This window comes from Mytilus californianus, unplaced genomic scaffold (genome assembly GCF_021869535.1).
Source record: "Mytilus californianus isolate M0D057914Y unplaced genomic scaffold, xbMytCali1.0.p SCAF_8, whole genome shotgun sequence".
Taxonomy (NCBI): domain Eukaryota; kingdom Metazoa; phylum Mollusca; class Bivalvia; order Mytilida; family Mytilidae; genus Mytilus; species Mytilus californianus.
This window is the reverse complement of record NW_026262734.1, coordinates 74,783,586-74,795,264: the sequence shown is the minus strand read 5'-3', so window position 1 is coordinate 74,795,264 and position 11,679 is coordinate 74,783,586. Positions and strand designations below refer to the sequence as shown.

Sequence of the window (11,679 nt, the reverse complement as noted above, 5' to 3'; positions counted from 1 at the left end):
TGTAAAATTCCTTAGGGAAAACGTGATGTACAAGAAATTTCCTTTTAGGAAAATGTTTTTTTTTCAAATTTCCTCAAGGGAATTTTTAATGCACCAGATTTCATTGAAGGAAATTTTGAGTCAACACCAAGTTAGTCCATTTTTCTGTTTCTACAAACATTAAGATGCAAATTTTTGCACTTAGCGGAATGGCTAACCAGTCCCGAACAGCGTTATTTGATAAGATACACATAAACAGTGTAATAGTTCGTTAATGTAACGGCTCGGAAATTTAATACACATGCAACGTCTCGATAAGTCCCACGAAGGATGGTAGCGTTTACCTTTTTACATTTGTGCTTGTTTGTTGTTTTTCTTTATTTCAAATATATAAACACTCTTGTGATGGAACCGGTGCGTTATGTCATCGTGACGTTATCAACGGAAATGACTTTACTTAGAACGTTATAAGCTTGCAGGGCCTTAAAGAGACTAACGGAGATACTACTGTATGTGCGTAACAGGAAATGCTGAAAATTTGGAATCACTTTGTACACCATAAAACCTTTCTGTAACAAAGAACTATGTCATTTAATAAATCAAAATTTTATCTTTGAATTATTACATATTAAAAAAAATTTCATTTTACAAATTATGTTTTCTCCCTGTTATTTCTTTTTTATTATTATTCCATTTTTCAATTTTAACCATATAGCTTTCTTATAGATTTACTTTTATATAAATAGTAATTCGTTTGTATCTTTATTTGTTTATTTTATGTTGTTATTGAGTAAAGTATTCCGTATCTTCCTGGTGTACATTCCATGCATTGTTTTACATAAATTAACAGCTGAATCTTATTAACTACTAATTTACATCTAATTCCTGGTTTACAAGGTTGTAATTAATGACTGTCGTGTTCACTTGCATGCACTGTTGTATTTTATTTGCTTATTTCTTTTTATGATGTGAACTACCTAATAAGAATGTAAATTTACAAATAAAATAATGTATATGCAACATATTTACAGTTTTTAAAGAAAACATTGTAGCTATGTAAAATAAAAAAAAAAGGAAAGTGGTCAGTTTTAGATAAATAGTATTATTTTACTATTTAAGAATTTTTAGGTAAAATTACCCAGCGAAAAGAAAGTTATTTTTTGATTTATCGGATACCATTATTATTGTTATTCTTATTATTATTATTATTATTATTATTATTATTATGACAAAAAATTAAACCATTAAAAGAAGAAAAAGAAAAGCAATCACATAATTTACTGTTAAAGAAAACAAAAATAAACTGATTAGTATATGAAAAAAAACCTTGGGCCGGTTTCACAAAACTGTCTTAGGATGGTCTTACGACAAATCTTAGTCCTAAGTGGGTTTCACAAAGTGATCCTTACTTAGGACATCTCTTAAAGTTGATCAAAAAGACAGAACTACACGAGAGGTGTCTTAGGATAGTCATAAGTTTCCACGGCTTCCAAAAGAGTTTGAAGCTCTGATTCTGTGAAATTGGGACTCCGTTCTTGCTCATAACTAAATTGTTATAGGTTGACTGGTTATCAAACTGATTTGTCAACAATAAAAATTCGTTTGAAAAAAAAATCACGATTTTATCCCTTAACCTTCTTATAACTGATACTGTGATAAACTGAATTCAACTCACTTGTACAAAAAAAATTGTCATCATTTTATTCTTTTTTTCTACATTTTGTATTAGAATTGTTATATGTATATTGGTGTATTATAGTAGATTATTTATATAAATAACACTTATTTTTTATATTAATTTTGCAAATTATCTAGTTATGGAATATTTTAATCAATACGTTTAGTAATTTATGGGAGGCACCTACTACATTTTCATGAATTTTCAATAAATCCATGTTAATATTTAAAGATTTAAAGAACTTGCGACAAGTTTAGGATATCTTTGCTAAGATCATCATAAGACAAGTTCGAGGCAAGGTCTGAGATATGTCCTAAGATAGTCGTAAGAGCCTAAGATATTTCTTATGACAGGCCTTAGGATAGCTTCGTGAAACCGGCCCCTTAATTGAATACTCTCTTTTCTATGGAATGATAGGAGAGACAGAAGAGTTAACCAGATAATTTCAAACGAAATACAGTTAAGGTTGTATGTCACTATCAAATACAATAGGGGCCAGTTTATCAAAGCAGTCTCAAGACTAGGAAATATCCTAAGCCCATCTTAGGAGATATCTTTTGTCTCACTCAAAAATATTTCATCGTTTTTTAACGATTATATTCTCAGTTGTAAATATTTACACTAAATTTGTTTAATTCTTACAGAAAATGTAGTTTTTGTTTTGTGTTGTTTCATTAAAGTTTCAATCAACAATCATTATATTAACCCTATCAATTAACAATATGATACTTCTATTAACGTAGCTTATAACGTATCTTAATAATTTTAATTTATGTAAAACAATGCAAGGAATGTATACCAGGATGATAAGGAATACTTTACTAAAATAAAATTAACAAATAAAGATATGTTATAAACTTATTAAATCTCGATAAGGTTGTCAATAATTCACAACTGAGATATTTACAACAATGATTATGTTATAATGATGATAGAAAGACAAGGAATACTTTACTAACAACAATAATAATAAAAATAGTAATTTTGATAATAACTTTTCATGAAGGCCATTACTGTATTAATATACTGAACTAAATTAAAAGATATAATTATTGTTTGGCCAATGTTGAGGCGGCCGCCATAGTTTCCAGACGTAAACAAACGATATGACGTCACTAGGTAGTTATTATTTTGACGTGCAAATCATTTTAAAAGAGTTATTTTCGCTAGGCGGATATTCCCGAACAGTTATTTATTCCTAAGCGCATATTCCAAAACAGTTATTTTGCCTACGCGCAATATGCCGCGGAAAAAGAGGTTATTCTCTTGAAGGTCATATCTTTATTATTGTATTAGTAGTTACTATAGGAAAGTGTAATAATAATTATTGTTGCATTATTGTTATTATCATTAATATCCTATTGATTGGTTAATTCAAGGATTTTAATCATACTATAAAAATCCGTGGTCAATAGTAATACATTTTGATTTCAATAGATACCTTTCAATTTTGTTTGCTATTTACTTCTACGCCAACATTTACGATAGCTGTTAGGACATCCGAGGTTAAGAGAGCTTCTATGTGCATTCTCAGACATATCGTAGAACTGTTCTAAGATCATCCCAAATCACGTCCTAAGATACGTCTTAGGACAGATCTGATGACACCTTCGATTACAGGCCATTACAGCTGGTGCTCAAAAAAATGAATAAACGTATTTCTTTAAAACTAAGAAGGAGCGTTTTTTCTTAAACACCATTATGACATTTGTTTGACATTAATAGTAGTGAACAAGCAATAAATGTCTTGTTTATTCAAATTGTGTTATAAACTTTAAACTATTTTGGTTTTTGTTTTCTTGATTATATCAGCCCTGCTCATTTATTCATAAAGACAAATTTAAATAACTATGAAAGATGCTTTTATAAATAGACTTATTCATCTAATTTCATTAGTAACCAAATACTGTCCTGTAATACCCTCCTTGCAGTGTTTGTAGTGTACTATTACATATGAATCATCTGGTGTGACGACACTGTCTTCAGGTCGTGACTTATTTCACTCAACAATGGATATGATAAGACTTATCTATAACTTATCTCAGTTCCAACTTGGACATAGTGTAACAGAATTATGGAAATTAAACGTATTTTCAGCATTTGTGTATTTTTTTCTTCCATATATGGTAGGTTTGTTTAATATAAAATTACTTACTTAATATTTTATTGTTTCATGTCATATTTTGATAAGCAGATTTTATGATAATGTTTAAAATTGTATTTTACATTGACATACAAAAAAGTCAGTAGACCAATAACATTTCAAATTCATTTTTGTTTTCAATCATTATGTGTCTTATATATATTTTCATTCAGTTTAATGTAGTTGGCAATCCATTTTTAATAGATACATAATTAAATTAAATTAATTTGAATAAAGATATGTTGTTCATACATGTATATCATTTGAAAGACATATTTCTAGTAAATTTTTTTTTACTTTTAGAGATTGAACAGGATGACAAAATTTGAAAAAAGAAAAATAGTGTCTTATATTACGCATATTAAAATTGGTACAGTTTATATTATTAAATGAGGAGACACATATGTAGCCTCTGACTGTTGGCATTACTCTTTGAATAAATACAGAGTAATTTGGATGCTTTGGATTTGCGCCACTTATTGCCATATTATTTTCGTTTTTTTTTAATGTACTTATATTTTCAAACATGTATATAATTTCAATACACATTACTAGTAATTTGGAGGAAGAATTTTAAAATGCTTATGGTCTTGATTTTTTCCAGGTCTATGAGAAAAATAATTTAATTATCAGAAGTACACATTATTAATGTTTTGTTGCTTTCCTTGTAACTGTTGAAAAATCTTTTTGGAAATATGCATTTGCATGAATTAGAGTTTTTGTAGTTGGATATTGCGAATATAATATAATATAAAATAATATTTGAAGTATTTTGATATAATTTGATACGATCTGGAAAATTAAGGTTTAAAATGATAACGATGACCTCGGCATTATTACATACGCAGTAATCAATTCTTCATGTCCTCTTTTCATGATCAATACTAACAACTCTTTTTTATTACTTGTACATGTATAACTAAATGTTTAACATTTAATTTGGATCGTAAGATGAATTCAGTTACACATGCATACGCATTGTACGATAATTTAATGGGTGTTTGTCAAATGTCTAGTTATAATTTGCCGTTGAAAGTATTATAATTCGAAAATTCTTCAATACAATGTATAGTCAAATAACATTTTGAAAGCATGAAAAGGCTGAATGTATCAAAATAAATGTTTATCGTTATAATTCTAAAGAAAAACAATTATGATCATGCATCCTAAGACCACCTTAAGACATGTATCTAGATGTCCTAACTTTTAATTCTAGTATTAATCTGAACTTAAGACAGTTTCACAAACATCAACTAAAACAAAGATATGTCCTAAGACGATTTTATGACATGTCTTAGTCCGAAGATTATTTTTTAGAAAACCAAGTACCTGCTTTTCGAAAGTATCATAAGACACGTCATCGGACAATAGTTCATGCATGTTCAGGGCGATTGTTGTTGGGTATTAGTAATATAATATAATATAATATAAAAAGTCTATAGTTGTAATTTGATACGACTGGGAAAAGTTTAAAAAGATATCGAGGCTCTCGGGATTTTTAAAATTAGGATACAATTTTTGCACGTCGTACATATGCATATATAATATGCAGCATAATCAATTCATAATTCCATGTGCGCCTTTCACGACCAAAACTAACAACTTTTTATTACATTTACGTGTACTTAGATTTGAACCGTTAGAAGAATTCATGGAAGACAATGTATGACCTAAGTCATGAACCTGTTGTTCAGAAGTTATCGTTTGTTGATGTGGTTCTTAAGTGTTTCTCGTTTCTCGTTTTATATAGATTAGACCGTTGGTTTTCCCGTTTGAATTGTTTTACACTAGTCATTTTGAGGCCCTTTATAGCTTGCTGTTCGGTGTGAGACAAGATTCGGTATTGAAGGCCGTACTTTGACCTATAATTGTTTATATTTTACACATTGTGACTTGGATGGAGAGTTGTCTCATTGGCACTCATACGACATTTTCTTATTTCTATTAATTAAATGATAGTTTAATGGGAATACATTTAACGCGCAAAGTATTTTTCACGTGACAGTATACGAATTCTTATTTTTTATACAATGCTCATGTATAGTCGAATAACACCTTTATAGGTGTAATACCACGAAATCATAGTACGTCACATCCGGTTTCATACGAAAAAGGGTCGAAAAAAAATATTCCCTTGAATTTGACAGTTGTAGGAAATTAACCCTGCATTTCATTGCAGAAACAAATTCTGAGTCACAAACATATATTTTGGGTGTTTCAAAGCAATACTTTGGAAACTTCAGGTGACATGGTTACTAAAGCTTGTTAAGAGGAAAAGAAGGGGTGGAAATTTGATTGGTTTACTTCCAGTGATGGTTATTATCTTAAATGCAATGAAATGTTATGTCAAATTGTCACTGTAGTACTGGACAGGATAAAACTTTACTTTTGTCAAGTATTTCTTTATTTGAAACAAAGATAAATTCTGCACAATTTTTTGAAAAATGCCAATTTAACAGACTTATAGGGGAAAATCAATGGTGGTATTACTCATAAATGGGAAGCTGCACATGCACCTTTGACCTTTTATGTACTTTAATTTGTTTTAGATTTCATGCTATTTCACTCAAATATAGCAAACACATGATATATTATGAGTGTATTGAGTCTCAAAAACACATTTTAGAGGAACTTGCCATGAAATTGGGCTATAACATAAATATTAGTAGGCTGAGCAAGCGATACTCAGTGTTTTGGGGAGCTTTTATGACTTTTCTCCTCATTTCCTTTCTTCATCTATACAAGAAAACTGTTTCCTCAGTAATTCTTTCAGAAATATACAGTAATAAATAAAAGAAATGTCTTTTGAAGCAGTAACAACAATTCTTTTTAATGAAAGGGAACCATTTTATGTCCCGCTTTGGAACGCGGCGTAAACTTAAGTTTTACGTTAGGACTTATTGAAACCCCCATGGACTCATTAAACTTTTATATGGATAGTTCATTCAGCTTGAACACTTCAATTACTCATTTATTTTCACATTTCTTACATAAATATGTAAAACTGTTCTGTGAAATTTTCACTGTAGTACTGGACAGGATAACATTTTACTCTTGCCAAGTATTTCTTTATTTGAAACAAAGATAAATTCTGCAATTTTTTTTGAAAAATGTCAATTTAACAAAGACTTATAGGGGAACATCAATGGTGGTATTTCTCCTATAGCATGAAAAGGCTGAGAGTAGCACAAAAATTTGTTATCGTTATTATTTTAAAGGAAAAATATGTCTGACCGTCCTGAGACCATCTTAAGACATATTTCGATGACTTAACTTTACGAATAATTTTAGAATCTATTTCCACTTAAGAAACTTTCAAAAACATCACATAGGTCTAAAATATGTACTAAGACCATCTTAGGACATGTCTTAGTCCTAAGAAACTTTCGAAAACCAGTATTGCAGAATGTTTTACAGTTGTGTCCTACTAATATCTTAAATTAATTCATGAGTCACTTAAAATCTCACATAGGCAGGGAAACGGGAAAACAACCAGTCAGGAAAAGATATCCGGATTTTGATATGTGACTACTTTCTGGTGCAGAACTTTGCCTGATATATTCACACAAAACATACAATGTTATTACTAGCTTTTCAATGTACACAATTATTATTTGATGACAAAAAAGTTCTATCATCAAAAGACGAAAAGAGTCACTATTAAAAAGAACAATTACAGAGTTGTCATACAATTCCTTGTATTAGCATCATCTTGTAAGTATATGAACGAGCAAAAGGTTTTTGTAAATCTTTTTTAAATTATTATGCGAACAAATTCAATACCTTAATCGATTTATATTGTACTGTCTATGAATGGGGTATCACGTCTCTGCTGGATTGTCGTCTCATAAGTAATCATACAACATCTTCTTTTATCATTAACCCATCGAAGCCCCTGGTATCGCTCCTTTTGGAGTCCATGTTCCATCAGTTTTTGTTTGTTTCCTTGGTTTGTCTTAAATCGATTTATGAAATTTGAACATCAGTAAAATACTGTTGGCTAATTCTATATTTCCTTAGCTAACTCCCTGTAGAAGCGAGCACATTTAACCCTGCTTTACAAATCATATGCCGTATTTAATCTCTAGTTCAAGGTAGTGGTAATCCTATTTGTAAGTGCACTATTCATGTCCTTTATTGTTTGTTTTTCTTTTACGACTTCTGATCTAGATTGGCAAAGGCAAAGATTTGTGCCTACGTAAAACTGGTTTAACCACATTTTGTGCCCGAACTAAGTCAGGTGTTCTAGACCATATGTTTTGTTCGTAGTCGTTAGTCTTTGTTTGTTTGTACGGCTATCTAGCTTGACGATTTCGGTGTAAGAGGTTGGTGTGTTATGTTTAACCGTGAAGTATTTTTTTGTGATTGTTGTTACCTTTTTATTTTACATACAGTTTCAATTTGTATATTTTTCTAGGCGTATTGAGTGTTGACTGTACAGGTAGAAAGGATGGAGTTTATGAAAGAGGATGTAGAGCATTCACCAAATGTGTCAATGAAACAGCAGAAATTGTCAACTGCAAAAATAATACAAGATTTAATCCTGACAAAAATGAATGCGATTAGTAAGTTCACATGATATGAGTTTGTTTTTATAACTTTTGTCCCTTACAAATATAATTTGGCTGTCGAATGGTAATTCTTCTTTACTGTAATTAGTAAACCATAAACAATCATAACAGTTTTTTTTAAAGTTCTTATGTTTAATAATTGCTTATTTAATTTCGTGTTTGGTACACATTGATCTCATAGACTTATGCATGTTGACAAGCATACGTTTCCGTTTGGCTTTGAAAATTTTCACAGCTACGCTGGAGCTATTCTTTGATAGACATGTTTGTTATTATAGAAAAAAGGAATTTGATGGGTTTTTTTTAAATTAACAATACGTATTTCTAGAATAACAAACCTATTACAGTAGTGCATTAATTTATAACTCAAGTCATGAAGTGTTTATTTGATCATTCTCTAAATATGTTACTTATTATCAATATGTTTAGTAATAAAAAAACCCAACCATATTAGGTCTCAACCGCCTGAGGAAGAACTACGTTTATTCTGAGAGGGTTTACGGTTTTTTTTTATGCAGCCCCTTAAATACTACTACATGGTAGAATTTCAAAATTTGTTCAATAAGCTTGTTTTTGAAGGTAAATCCGGAATTTAAAAGCAATGTTTTATTTCCTAAAATTGATTTACTTTACCAGTGAATTTCATGTACCACCACCATGCGGAACATACAGAGAATGTGTTCATCTGGCAGATGGAAACTACCCGGATACAGAACATATGTGCACTTCTTTTTACACATGTCTAAGTGGAATATTTCTAGGTCACACACCCTGCGCACCAGGTATGTACAAATTCAATGCTTACTCATATTCAAGTGTTTACTCATTTCATATTGTAAGTCTTATTTCTTAATTTGTGGTTCTATAGAATATGAGGGATATCAAGGAGCCTGGAATTATTGATAACTCTTCAAAACAACTTCCACACAATACTCTAGAGGTTACTACTGATTATTTTATCTATACAAAGTTGCTATCTTCGAAATTAAATCTGTCTTTCAAGCTAGACAGATAAGTTGTTCAGCTAGAACTAGTTTCAAATGATGAATATCAATACTAGTAAACATGATCAGTTCAGAAATTTATAAACGAAGATTCTAACATCTTCCTAAATTACCTGATTGAGAGAATGCTTCATAATAAACGAAAACAACAAATCCATCTAAGGTATTTGCTTGTGGGAGTTTCAAAATTTATAAACGGACAATTTTAGAAAAGTTTATCATAATCATGTCAGTACTGAAGTACTGACTACTGAGTAGATGATACCCTCCAGCAGAGTTATCGATCCAGTGCTGTAAAAAAGAAAACAACACATTATACATTTAATGCGTCCGAAACGCTTTTCTGGATCTACCTTCACCAGGAACGCTCAAAGATGGATATGTGAAAGCCAATGATGTATAAGAACCGAAACAGTTGAATAGTTATATGACCAAAAAGGACCTAAAAAATAGCCAAATCCATGTAAGGTCAACTTTGCCTGAGGAAGTTGAAACCTTGGTTTCTTTATAATTTATCTTACAAATAAAAACAAAGTTACGAGATATTATTCATTTAGACAGCAAATAGCGATACAATTAACCAAAACAAATCCAGAGGTCAAATACAGTTTTTCGATTGTCTATACAATATGCCAAACCATAACTCGTTACGAGTCGATGCATGATGTAAATACATTTAAAATTGAATTTCTCCAAAGAACAAAAATAAGACTATAAAAGGTACATAAGAGAAATACAATAACATTCGTTCAGGAAAAATCACTTTAACCTATACCAAGATAACAAGAGCTCACACAAAACAATATTTAAAAAAGTAAAGAGGCGAAAGTGCATTGTAAAACAATTTGGATCATGCAATTGTAAGGTCAAAAAGGTTAAAAAGATTACAATTAATAATTCTGAAGGTGTCAAACTAAATTAAAGACTCCATGACATAACAACATAAACTTTACAGCACCAGATGGGCATTTCGACAAGTAATGTCTCTTCGATGATGCTCGAGGCGAACATAAAAATGAATGTTTAAAATCCAAAATTGTTTATGATCTGAATTACTATGAGCGTTGTTAAAGTTGTTTAGTAATTGAATTATTATAGATGTTTCTAACATTTTACAAAACTGCAGAGACTCAAATGAACGTAATTCTTAATTTAATTTATCAATTTAGGTAACCGTACTTACTAAAAAAATAAAATTTATGTGGTGAAAATCATTAACATTAAGATCAATGACAGGAAATAAAAACGAAACATGTGGCACTTATTCTTTTATTCTTACTTCTTGTTATAATACAATGCGAAAATTTGTTGATTTGATGTAATATCAAGTTGAACTATCTCTGTAGAATTTATTCTCTCACAAAATACCAGATTATCTGATTCACTAAAAAGTCAATAATTGTAAAACTTGTCTTAATCATAAAACTGAAATTTTAGTTATAGATAAAATAAGTAGTGCATATGTTATAATAATAAATTATCTTTAGATTTTGAGAATTTAATAATACATTTCATTAATCGGTTTTACCTTGTTTTGTCATTGTGTATAAAAAAGATATATATTTTGAGCATTATGTTTGTTTCTGCAATAAAGTATTCATTCATGCATTCTTTCAAAAATAAAATAATATACACTTTTTTTCATTTTGGTTTCAGGATTCGAACCCATGTTTAACTTTCTATAACTTGTCGGTTTTAATGCCTCCACGAAGGTCGGTGGTTTTCTCCCACCACCCAAAAAAACTGGAATATCAATACGACCGTAACCAACAATGATTTTTTTTAACTTGAATTTGTTAGAGTTCAATATAGTTATTAAACTCCTATCTGCGAGTCAGAATTGATAAAAAAATAACATGTCCATTAAAAATAAAAAACTACAAAAACCTTTGGAGCTTTATATGCCAAGTATCCCCATTGAAACTATTTCACCATTGTTATGGTGAAGATAAACGCTCAGTGTTCCTTAATTCAACAAACAAACAAAAAACAAACTCGGTGATTAATTACAGTGTAAGTGTAATGTTCTTCTATATTTTACAGGACTGGTATTTAACCAAGGGCTCCAGGTCTGTGACTGGCCCTTTAATGTTACAAAGCCATGTGGAGTATTATAATTATGACTTGCCATGTGACTAAGCGTTCTGTTTCCTCCTACCTCACTTTCTTTTTGTCTGACGCTTTGTTCATCCTACCTCATAGTCATCGGAAAATGCAATAAAGCAAAAACAATTGCTCAGGGAACCTCACACATCTTTTAACTTTTACGCAACTAATTTAATGAAATAAAGATATTTTGTTGTG

The 11,679-nt window shown here is 30.2% G+C and overlaps 1 protein-coding gene across 1 annotated transcript; it reads left to right on the top strand.

The window, feature by feature from the left end:
- The first annotated feature begins 3,676 nt into the window (after window positions 1–3,676).
- On the top strand, window positions 3,677–11,679 carry LOC127712488 (chondroitin proteoglycan 2-like). Its single transcript, XM_052218953.1, has 4 exons — window positions 3,677–3,783; window positions 8,218–8,365; window positions 9,008–9,153; window positions 11,419–11,679. Exons 1-4 carry the CDS (start codon window positions 3,732–3,734, stop codon window positions 11,490–11,492), a joined length of 420 nt encoding a protein of 139 aa, XP_052074913.1. The 5' UTR covers window positions 3,677–3,731; the 3' UTR covers window positions 11,493–11,679.